This window comes from Gopherus flavomarginatus, chromosome 6, assembly GCF_025201925.1.
Source record: "Gopherus flavomarginatus isolate rGopFla2 chromosome 6, rGopFla2.mat.asm, whole genome shotgun sequence".
NCBI classification, from domain to species: domain Eukaryota; kingdom Metazoa; phylum Chordata; order Testudines; family Testudinidae; genus Gopherus; species Gopherus flavomarginatus.
The window spans coordinates 130,761,469-130,773,801 of record NC_066622.1 but is presented as its reverse complement, the minus strand read 5'-3'; the positions used below and the strand labels follow the sequence as shown (position 1 = coordinate 130,773,801).

Here is a 12,333-nt window from a genome sequence, read left to right as displayed (position 1 = left end):
TGCCCTTCGAACCTATGGCATCCTGTGCCATGATCCACCTCTCCATTGAAGTGGCATTCTTGGTAGCCATCACTTTGGCCAGAAGGGTCAGTGAGCTAGTGGCCATGATGGCAGACCCTCTCTACATAGTATTCCACAAGAAGGTCTCCCTTTGGCTACACCTCAAATTCCTCCCTAAAATTGTGTCCGAATTCCATATGAGCCAATAAATTCACTTACCTATATTTTTCCAAAACCTCATGCCTCTCCGGAGGACAAGAAACTATACTCCCTTGATGTCAGATGTGCCCTGGCATTCTACCTGAAAAGAACCAATCCAACTAGAAAGTTGACTCTTTGTCACCATAGTAGAAAGATTAAGGGGCAGGCCATATCCTCAGAGAATTTACTAAGTGGAGATGCATGCTAAAATGCAATAAGATAGCAAAACTTCCCCCTCTCGGGAGTGTTACAGCTCGCTCCAGATGACCACAAGTAGCCTCCATGGCATTCTTATCTGGCATCTCATTGTGGGACATTTACAAAGCTGCGACTTGGCAATCTGTCCACACATTTACAGCACACTGTTCCCTGACTTGAGACAGCCATGGATGTGGTAGTAGGAAGGACCATCTTACAAACAGCCTTGCTGCCAGCCTCCTTGCACATACCTCCACACTGATCTCTGCTTGCAAGTCGCCCACATGTGGAATACATATAGGGAGCTGCACAAGAAAAAGATCAGGTTACTTACTGTAACTGGAGGTTCTTCAAGATGTGTGGTCCCTATCTGTATTCTACTACCCGCCCTCCTTCCCCTCTGCTTTGGACTTGATTACATTGCAGTAACAAGAGGAAATAGAGTGGCATTGACCCACACTGCCCTTTTTATCCTGGCTCAGTAGCACAAGGGGAGATATTATGCGTGTTCAGATCAACAGACACTGCTTGAAAAAACTCAGGTACGTGTGTGCCTATGTGTGGAATACAGATAGGGACCATACATCTCAAAGAACTAGAGATTTTCCTCCTTATGCTAGAAATACAATCTGTCGATTCAATAGTTACATTTTCTGATGTTACTCAGCTGTTTGAAGGCACTGTTAGTAATTTTAAGAACTTCTTTCTCTACCAGAAATTGGTCTTGACTAATAATCAATTGACCACCCTTCCAAGAGGAATTGGTCACCTCATCAATCTGACACATCTTGGGCTAGGAGAAAATCTTCTCACACACCTTCCTGAAGAAATTGGTAAGGTGCTATTTCTGTTAAATATAAGTATACAGTACAGTTAAGCAATAACCTCCAAATACCTCTGGGAGACACAAAATGATAGGAATTTATTGTATTCAGAAACAGAGGCCACAAAATTCAAGGCGAAACTTCTATTGTGAGGAGGTATGCACCTCTGCTTGAAACTTCTGCCAGCACTACAATATTATATGCTTTCTCTATTTTCGTGAGAGAAATGACTTAGCTTTTTCTGATTAATTACCTTGTGTGTGAAGAACTTGTAGAGGGAAACTGACTTGGATTAAGTAGTTTTCTTCTCTCACTCTGCTAAAGAGAAATTTATAGGATTGTGCATATAGGTTAGTTAACTTTCCTTTCCAACCATTTCCTTGTAAAAACTCGGTAGGAAAGGAATCAGACTAATCCTATGACTTTTCTTTCTGGCCATGCTGCAGAAGTAAAATTTTGTGTGAGGGAAGGGGCTGCAGAGGGAATCTAGGAGAGGCACTTACCTTCTACAAATCTTTCTGTTTGCATATCATCACACTGCTGCTTGCCTTGCTGAGAGAAGAGAAGGGGAGAAGGAAATACAGGGAAAGGAGAGGAAAGAGATTAAAAAAAAGAGACCTAAACACCATGAAACAAGTGAGAAATACAGTGCCACACAGCTAGAGAAGAGGGAAACAGAGATACTTCAGCTGTCCCAGCACCTCCAGTGAAACACCATCACAGCCAGCGCAAATCTTGCACATGTGTTGGAGTCAGAAGGGCCAAATCTCAGCTAAACCTGGCTGTATGCATTCTAGATCATAAATTAATTGAGCTCAGTTGCCTTATACTCTAATCTATAGAGTTAAAATAAATTACTATATTTAAAGCACTCTAGTGAGGTGTAGAGACTGGTTATTAAAGTTTTCAGATTTGATTGCCTCATGTAGAATGATCAGATAGTGCTCAGAGTTCTGTTCAACTCTGTCCTTTCTGCTTTGCATTCTCTCCCCCTGGCTCCCCAATCTTCCTCAGATTCTACATGTGGCTCCCCGCTTGTACTCTGAACATTTTGCACGCTCTCCCAGTCCACCAGTGGTCCTGACACCTTTCCTTCCTCAACACGCTCTTTAACCCTCTAATACTCCTGTCACCCTCTCTGCTTCTCCTCTAGGTCTTTGATGTTTCACCAAGAGGTGAGTGTTGTAAGGCAGCAGGAGTATTCAGTAGAGATTTACATATTCTCATTACTGACTCTGCGACTGTGAACTGTTACATGATAGAAAAAATTCTGCTAATCATAACTACAGTAATACAAATAATAATAAAAGAATTCTAACAATACCTACTTCCAATTAGCATTGAAACTCTTATCGGTATTTTGCAGTATATGTCCAAGTACATCATTTTCCACATGCCATCCTCAAAGAATTACTCTATGTAAACTTGTCTTTGCTCAGTTAATGCTCCTGCCAGTGTCCCCAATGCAACATCACTGGGAGGCTTTGACAAACCAGTGGTGCAATACTATCCTGCCATCATAAACTTTTTTTTAACCATTTTTATTAATCTAAAGTGGAGCCGGCCCTCAGAACAGGAGCAGTGCTTATGGTGTATGTGATCTGTAGGGAATTCAATCTATAAATAGGGATATACAGTTATCTAGTTTGGCTGTTTGGCGTCCAAGATAGGTAAGCATTGGCAAGGAAGAGAATGCTATTCTGCTCAACATCATATTGGTTGATTTATGTAGCAATCACACTGTGAGTGGAAACCTTGCAGTGACCATCACTACAGAGAATTGAGCTGAATGTGACTCTTAGGCACCTGTGGGCAAGGAGGTTGTTATGCTTAAAAATAGAAGTGGACATGGGTTGTTTCCCTGGTAGAGAATTACCAATTGAATTTCCCTTGTGAGTTTGAAAGCTTCTACTCACATGCGATAAGCCATTTGAAACAAAAGGGATATTTACATTTATATTTATGAATGTTTTATTTTAACCAGGTACACTGGAGAATCTGGAAGAACTGTATTTGAATGACAACCCCAATCTGCACGGCCTTCCCTTTGAGCTGGCACTCTGCAGCAAACTGTCAATAATGAGTATTGAGAACTGCCCACTCAGCCACCTTCCACCTCAGATCGTTGCTGGGGGACCCTCCTTCATCATTCAGTTCCTAAAAATGCAGGGACCATATCGTGCTATGGTCTGATGTAAATTGGATTGTCCCATACACTGTACAAATTACAAACTGCATTAATGTTGTCTTTATATATAATATAATATATACATATAATATTATATTATATATAAAATATATAAATAATATAACAAGGCAAATTTAAGACTGCATTATGTGTTTCTGCTAATAGAGGAATCATAGCCATTTAGATTTTTTTTTATTCTGTAAAAATGCTTGTGTAAGTTTTCGTTGCTGAATTTGGTGGATGTTTGTCTGAGTAATCTGGAAATGCCAGTTCACTTAAAGCAATTGCCAACGAATTCAAAAGTTGTTAAATTTAAGGGACAAGAGTAGTTTTTACTTAGATCTACTTTCAGTTAGCAAAAAATGCGAAATGTTTTATGGTGAACTTTTCTTTTCTGTTTTCCTCCTCTCCTGTGTGTCAAAACCTGGTAGGGTCACACATCCTGTAGTTCATGGGATTTTCTTTAATTTATTTTGAGATTTGAAACAACCGGTCTTTTTATATTGTTTACAGTCAGAGTAAATCACTGGATTTTGTTTCATTTTTTGATTTGCTCTGTTTTAATCAATCTAGAATTTATATGCTTCTGTTGAAAAAATTTTATCAGCTGGTTTGTATACTAAAAATATTTACTCATCAAAACAACTGGTAGGTGGAAAAGATGCAGTCAAAAAAGCTTGAATTCTTGTAAGCCTTGCTTCCCTGAGTTATCAGTTGTGGGCATAACATATCTGAACTGAGCCTTTTGTGGTTGGTCTTTTCTAGCACAAGTAACCTTTTCAGATTGGTAAAAATATTGAATAGTCTCAGTGAAGAGCAGTTTTTGTTTTGTGAAGTTACAGATTCATAAGGTCTAACGGTATAGTTGAATGGCAAGGAAATAATATATATTATCTTTTTTTGTTATAGTGTTGGGTTATAAACTACAACAGGCAATTTTAAGGGTTCCTCATAGTCCTTGTACAATAAATGAATGTCTTACTTTTAAACACTGCAATATATGTAAGTTTTAAGGTTGGTTAACAACGTACTATGGTTTTATATCTTGACTTGCCTTGTACCTCCTTCCATTATGGAACTTCTGTGTCCAAGCACAATAGCTTCACACTGTGCTGTTTTGCTGCTGAACTAAATGCACTTTTCCCCACAGCTGGGGCACTTGCTTCAAAATATCCGGTTCAGTACCACATCTATTTTTTTTAATCTCATCCTGTCAATTTCAGTATTAAAGAACGTTCTGTTAAAAAGAGGCACCTTTTCATTTGTGCACAGATGTTGATAGCTCAGTAGAAATACTGTAAGTGGTTCACATGCCATTTTATTTGAATTTGCTTGCCTGCTTAGAAAGCTAAAGATGCTGTAGTGAAATAGATACTGTTACTCCACTTGGATTGCCAGTTTAAGATGACCTTTTCTTTAAGATGGAAACTCTAAAGGCAGTTACATTTCATATTTTGACTAAACTGTCCAGTTTATACTCATAATGGAACTGCTGCTGGATTGTTGTGATTTAGAGATGACTGTATCTTTTGAACAAAATTAAATCAGTTTGTCAGAAAAAATCTATTTCACATGCAGAAGTTTGGAGGAGTATAATTTTTGACTTTTAGACGTGCTTAATTTTATGTACTGCCTTTGGTCTAGTTTTTTCCAGCATTAACAGTAACTTGCATTCTGTTTTGTCTGATGTTTTTTCATTAACAAGGAGCAACTTTTAAATGGAAGGCAGGTGGAGATATAAAACCGTAGAGGGCTCAAATGTGCTGTAAAACTATTGTAGATGTCACTGGATTTTACCAAGTAATGTCCGTTTCCCCTCTCTTATTTTTTACATCTACTGTAGCTTTTCAGTTTAGATTTTAGTTTATAAAAGAAACTAGTTATTACAGCTCTGCCTGGAGATAATCTTTCTCAGCAGTAAGGTGTTAAAATATGAATGCTGAAATGTGTAGCTTTGAAGACTGTGATCTAACTTCTGAATTTTACTGCTGAAACCTACTTCTTGCTCCCTCAGTTCACTTGGGAAAACAGTTTTTGATTCATACGATTCCTTAAAACAAAGGTGGCTGCCACTGTATCTTAAAGCATATCAGTTGTGTTCCCCGTTTGCATATCTAATCCCATTTTTGATGAGAATTTGCCCTTTAATTTATAAGACATCTCGTGTCTCAATCTGTTACAATAGAGCAAGATTTTAGGTGTGTAATACAGTAGGAAACTTGCCCAAGAGGAGTCATTTTAGATGCTTCTTAAAAATTTCAAGTGATAGGGCATCTAATAGCAGGCTGCCTCCTCCTGAAGCATTTCCATGGCCACTGCTAGACAGGTATAGGTGCTGTTGGGCTGCATTTACGGAATTAAGATAGTTCCGTATGTAAATATTTTGATCTGATTTATTCATCTTGTTAAGGTACATGGTTAATGACTGTACAATTGGAGCTGACCCTCTCTTCCAAAAACTTGGTTGGATGAGAAGTTGGCTTACCAAAAATACTTTTTAAACTCTTAAAAAGAAGTCTCCATTACACTTGTAGGAATAAAATAATGAATTAAAACATAGCTATGTTAAAAACAGGATATTTTTCAACGTATCCTTGTGCTAAAATAGTAACTTCAATGCCAAATACTCCTGAGTCCTGTTTGGGAATTGAATTTTGTACTTTTTGAAGTGAATAATTCTTGCAATGTCTAGAGAGAGTGTGAGTCAAACAGCGTGAGAGACTCAGTTCTGGTGCAAAGAATTAACTCAAAAAATTCAAGAAGTTTCCTTATGAAATGAGTTATTTAATTTTGGTGTTAAATGGATGAGTATCATTTTGCTTGGAATAAGCTTTAATGTATAAATGTTATTAGTCCCTCAGCTATTTATCTGACACCTTGATCACTTAAAACAATTCTATAACCTGACAACTTCTTTAAATTTTCTAGGATGTTGCATTGTGCATCTGTTAACTAAGTACAGTTTTTAGGTTGTCTTTAATGCCAAATGCCAGTCAGTGGGATTTGTGTTCATTTGTATATATGTTTAAGAATTTTGGATCATTCTGATTAAATTAAAAATGAGAAGAAAGAACTCAGTTCTGACAAATATATGGTATTGAGGCATGAGCAAGATGGAGTAATAAGGTTCTGTCGGTACTTTTTAAGACTAGGATGGTCAAAGGGGTGAGCCAGATTTGTTAAAACTTTGGTCCCTTGCGATACTGTTGTGGGCAGTGCTATCTCTGAAATAAATAAGAAGAGATTATAAAAAGTCTGACAATCTTTAGAAATCTGAGTGCAAATCAAATTATGACCTCCATTGCCTGCCTGTGGAAGTATCAGCACTTGTATTTATAGGACACTATCATGAACTATGCCTGGATTAACACAAGTAAAATACTATGCTGCAGAGTATAGTATTATGGTACTCTGATAAGTATAAAACTGATTATAAGGGTTGTCTTTTTTAAAACATTGATTAAATGTAAAGGAAGAATAACTTGCAATATGACTTTTAGTTTTGAAACAAGTTATATTGTGTTTAAATTGACTAAATAGAAATTTGGCTGCTAACTCTTGGCTTTGAAAATGCTTGGTTTTCATAGACACTATAAAAATAATAAAGTTCCCTCTCTGGCCACCTCACATTTAATTTCCTAAACAAAAACATCGAGCTGAACACACCCTGTGCAGTTTGGTCATATGGTTGCACACCTGGCCTTTTTTAACTTGCGCGATGCTATTGGAAACTCTTAAATCCATGTTACTTTATTTTAAAACAACTTAGTATTGTAGAATATTTGATGCTTCAGTGCCTCTTTTGGTTTTAGGTTTTTTGTGCAGTTTTGTTCTTTAACGTTGTGTAAGAAATCATGTGCTCAAGCTTCTTGAAAGAACCAATAAAGTTTGTTCACTTAAATGGTTTTAAAAACCAGGACTTAGAAACATTGTCCAGCTGGTTAGTACTTGAACCCATTGCAGCACCTAAAAAGCAAAAACTTCAAGTACCATCTTTAATCCTGGAAGTGTGCAGAATACCTTTTTTAATGGAAAACCTTCTATCAGGTGTTTCTTCCTTTCCTTGTTTCTCTCTTAAGGATCAATACAAAATCATAACATATCAAGAGAGGACATGTCTTTTGTATTATTAAGGAATCTGAATGCAGCAGAGTATTTTTATATAGTCAATATTGCACCTCAATTGTATCTTTAATCGGCATGCCAGAACTTGCTTTTAATTAGACGTACAGTTGGCAGTAATTTGCACAACACACAAACTTAAAAGGCACAGTTAGGACGATTACAAACAAATGATAGTATCTACAAACAGTATCTAACAGTTTTTGTTTTTATTCTAGCAATCCGAAGACTATGTTTATTATTCTGATGTTTAGGTCTTAAACAGGTCCGCACAGGATTTTTGCTGTGGAAAAACACCTGACCACATTAATTTGTGGTCAAAAGCTAAACAAAAGTGTAAACAGTCTACAAAAAATGTACTTTTAATCTGAATTATTGTAATGTTGATTGTTATGTCTATAATATAAAAGATTGCCTTGCTTTTTTATAAATGTCATTCTTTATCAATGCATTCATTATAAATAGTATATTTGTAAATGAGCTGCCACTGAGTCTTTTGAAAGTTTTCTAGTGTTAAAATCTAACTTAACCTGGATGTAAATCATACTTTCGCAATGTCACAAAAATGATTGAGAACTGCATTTTCATTATATACCTCTTCACTCTTTTGAAGATGTTTTTCCAAGTAAAATATGAAGTTTAATGTATACTGATTTCAGGAAACTTATACTTCAAAAATTGCATGACAGTAACTGCTCTAAACATAAAAATGTAAATTGCACACCTTTATAAAGCAAATGTTGGTAAAACCTTTTACTTTCATGTTATATTATTGTATAGTAAGGCGCAAAGAAGACAGTATAGGATCATTTTCTTTAGGAGGAAAAAGAAACAGTGACTGTGGATTTTAGTGCAAAATGAGTTCCAAATAACCACATACATGAAAATAGATGTGGAACTACAGCTCTTAAGAGACAAGAAATCACCTGGATTTAATATTTGGTTAATAAAAGAAAACATTTTCAAAGTGATATTATGTAGCTTTGAAAGTTATCTTGCAAGTATGTATAGCTCATATGATACGTATTCAGTGTTTCAAGTAGTAAATATTTACATCATGTTCTGCAAACCAAAAAGAGTGCTTAATACTTTTTTTTTGAAATGAGAACATCTTAAAGGTTCAACCTTGATGCAACCTCTGCCACATCCCTCCAGCCCCTCTCCCCTCATCAAAATGCTTATCATGGTTGAGTATCTTTAAAATAGTGAGCCAGATTCTCAACTAGCATAAAGGTATCTCTACCACTCATCACTGTAGTATTTGAGCCCTGCTGCACTGAAGTCAATGGAGCTATGCCAGTTTACACCAGCTGAGGACCTGGCCAAAGTGTCTGATAATTATAGTATTACAGCTTTGACTTGTACGTCAATCTGCATACTATGAGTGATCTAGCAACCTGAGCTGAGGACTAGGAGCCAGGGACTCCTGTGTTCTAATCTCAAATCTGATCCTCTTTCCCATCCATGGTGGCCTTTGGCAGGTCACTTTACCTCTTAGTGTGTCAACTTCCCCATCTGTAAAATAGGGATAATACAGATATTTAGTGAAAATTAATTAAAACTCATAATGGGCTCTGAAGATAGATGTGAAGTATTATATTAATGGAAAATGGCCCCATTACAAAATGATCATTTTGGTGTTAAATCTGTTATATAGAAACTACTGCAGCAGTTGCTATACTTTATTGAATTAACCATAATAGGAAGAATCACACTATCTCCTGCAATTAATTTTGAGACAAACAGAAATTGCCCTCATTTTAAACACATTTGACGTATTAAAATAGTTCATTGATTAAATTAAAACATAGAGGAAATATTTATACTACTAGTAGAAACAATTTTTCATGCGATTGGAGAAGTCCATGGTGCTTGGAAGATATGGCTTTAACATTGCTTGACAAGAGAGCTGTTAACATTTTAATTGGCCTTTCTTAAGCTTTTAATGTTCAGAATTTTCTGAAACCATGTATAAATCTTCATTGTTGTTGTGTTCTTTTTCTTCAAATGCTCTTGTTTTCCTTTTCTGTGGTTGTGGTTTCTTACAAGGCATCACTTGGTTTTACATTTTCCTTATTTACTGGATCCCTCTCAGAAAAAAATTGTATTTAAGACATGCCCACTTGAAAACAACCACCACTGGAATTAATAGCAGGCTGATGATGATTGGCATCAGCTAGACTATCAGTAACCACTGAGACTTAATGGAACTCAGAAACAACATCCCCAACCAATCATGATCGGCTTCTTATTCAAATAATTTGTTGGATAAAGTGAACTGATGGGCATTGTGCCAGGTCCTGAATTTCAAGAAACTGCCTGGTGTGAAAAATGAATAAAGTTCCAGTTTCTGGCATCCTCCATCATAAACACTCTTATCATTGGCCTGCAAGTCTGAAGTTTGGATCTCTTAGATGAGTTTCTTTTGGTGATCCAAATGCTAGGAAGGAATGTGGGGTGAGAGGATTATCTAGGACCCTGGACTAAAACAGGATTCATTACCCAGTCGGGGCCTTAGTTGATCACAGAGCCAGATATTTAAATGTATTTAGGCACCTTAAAATGTCAATAGGTGCCTAATGGGATTTTTTTTAAAATTGTCTTGTACAAGACAAGGCATGTTGTTGGTGCTTAGACAATAAAATAAAAGGGGCCACAGAATGGAAGATTGCACAGCAACACCCAAGAGAGAGCTTGGTGAGCATGAGAAATACACCGCTGCTACTCTTCGGAACACATCAAGTAGGAAAGAGCAAAACCACTGAATAGGAGTCTCTTCCACTACACCATAGTTGGGCAGGACATGATCACCTGTATCAAAGATTGCAGATCTAGAAATAAAACCATGGACAGCTGACCACTGTGTGTCACCAGGAGTAGAGAGCATCAACGGGGAGGAAAAAAACAGTCTCCTAACCATAGCTGGGCTTATAGCCAGGGATCAAGCAAATCAGATGGCACCAAAGCTAATTTACCAGTCATCTTAGTCAACTTCTGCAAGAAGAGAAAATCTTGAGAGCAGGAAGTAATTAGATTGGCAGAGTAAAGCGTTGATGGTTTGGAATAAGTGTATAATAACAGTTTGTGAGACCAGCCAGCGTCCTGCACTGTGATGTTAATTATCCTCCTAAGCGCCTCTTCGGCTTACCTAGCAGGCTGCCACAAAGCCAGGTTCTGTTGTGATAACTGGGCCTACAAATGTACCCTAATTGTGAGCTCAACTGTGAAAGTGAGTGAAAGTTCATAAAATGTCACAATAACCTATAACAACAAATGTTGAGAGGAAGAGATGCAAAGAGTGACAGATTGAAGGTCACTGCCACCTCCACCAGCTCCAGCTAAATTCTCACTGTCATCTGAGATCAGACACTTTTTGTCCTTACCCACTTTGTGTGTCCTTTTTCTTTCCCTGCCTATTTATTCTCTATCCTGTCCTCCTCTTGTCTTCTGTTTAATTAGAGTCTGGCTCAGTTTGCCAAGACTGTATATTTTGCAGCACTGCTGTGACTAGAAAGAGGCAGTTAAAAGCAATACCCACCCTCCCTAAACAGCCTGATGCTGGTACAAGTTTGACAAGTCTCAGAGTGGCTGATCAGATTGAGTTCTGTGCCTTTATTTTTTCAGCAGTGAGATTGCAAGTGAGAGCCAACACCAGAGCTAGAAAATGCAGTTTCTGTCTTTGCTGTTCTTTGCTTTCACCTTTTGTGTATATTTGTTTTGTCTTCTAGGAAAGGGAATCAGACTTTAACAATCTCAGAAACACTGACAACACCAGCCCATCTCAACCAACTTCTTTTTTTTGCAAAAGAACAGCTATTGCCATCATTAATAGCATCCAAGAGATGGTAAGGGGAGTGTTCCATCTAAAAGCCCTCTCCAGGGAAAGGGAACAAGGGATGATGTTAAAATGAAAGCCTTACATAATACTTTACAGTTTAAATGCTTTAACTCTTCCCCCTTTTTTCTGTGCGTTTAATAAAACACTAAAGATGTTTAACGCATTTGCCGTGGTACTAAACAGTCTAAGGTCTTTGTATGCTAAACCCTGAACCTTCTTTAAAACTGTTTATTCAACAGTTTCAGGGTCATGTTAATGCCTTTCTCTTTGGGCCCATGTAATCCATCAGACTTAATGTAAGAGCTCCCCTGGAAGCTGTAGCTTTTGAGCTCTGAGACTTCCTGGCTCCTTGTCAGCCTGGGCTTCCTGCGTCCAGAGCTGTGGGGCAGCCCTTCAAGTGGACTGCTATGGATACAAGACCTCATGGTTTTCTGGGTCTGTGGCTCTGAGGTAGCCTGCCAGGTGGGCTGAGTCTCTGTTCCCTTTCATGGAGAATTCTGAAATGTTGGGGTTTCATTCCAAATTGGAATGGAACCAAACGTCAGCATATCAAAATCTTCCACAAAATGGAATTACCTTCTCTGCACAGCTCTAGTTGAAAGCTCTTTCCATATGGTTTCTGGTGCTGTTGTCTCCATTTTCTCTTGCTTCAGATCACACTTCTTCAAGGTCTGTTTTCCCATCCCCTTTCTCTCCATGCAGTGATATTTAGATAGACTGGGGGAGAGAGACACAAATATTGAACAAACAATCTGTGTCCTGACTCCACACGTCCCATCCCTCTCCTACTTTTTTGCCTCTTTAGATTGTAAACTCCTTGGATTTTCTCCAGTCATATCAATGGAGGAAGGAAATGTGAGCTGAGGAATGAGATTTGTGTCTTGGAATGGATGAAGAAGTGACAGAGGGGAGGTCCAAGCACCCTGGAATCAATGGAAGGAATTAAAGGACAGAGCTGTAGA

At 37.7% G+C, this 12,333-nt stretch overlaps 1 protein-coding gene across 3 annotated transcripts in view; it reads left to right on the top strand.

Annotated features, from left to right (window-relative positions):
- The window catches only part of SHOC2 (SHOC2 leucine rich repeat scaffold protein), a 103,771-nt gene extending 95,482 nt beyond the window's left edge, over positions 1 to 8,289 (top strand). For all 3 annotated transcript variants that reach the window (XM_050958113.1, XM_050958114.1, XM_050958112.1), the window contains 2 exons: positions 1,115 to 1,232; positions 3,208 to 8,289. In XM_050958113.1, coding sequence (XP_050814070.1) covers positions 1,115 to 1,232; positions 3,208 to 3,416 — 327 coding nt within the window. In that variant the 3' untranslated portion in view covers positions 3,417 to 8,289. The remainder of the gene's footprint in view (positions 1 to 1,114; positions 1,233 to 3,207) is intronic.
- Positions 8,290 to 12,333: the final 4,044 nt, after the last annotated feature.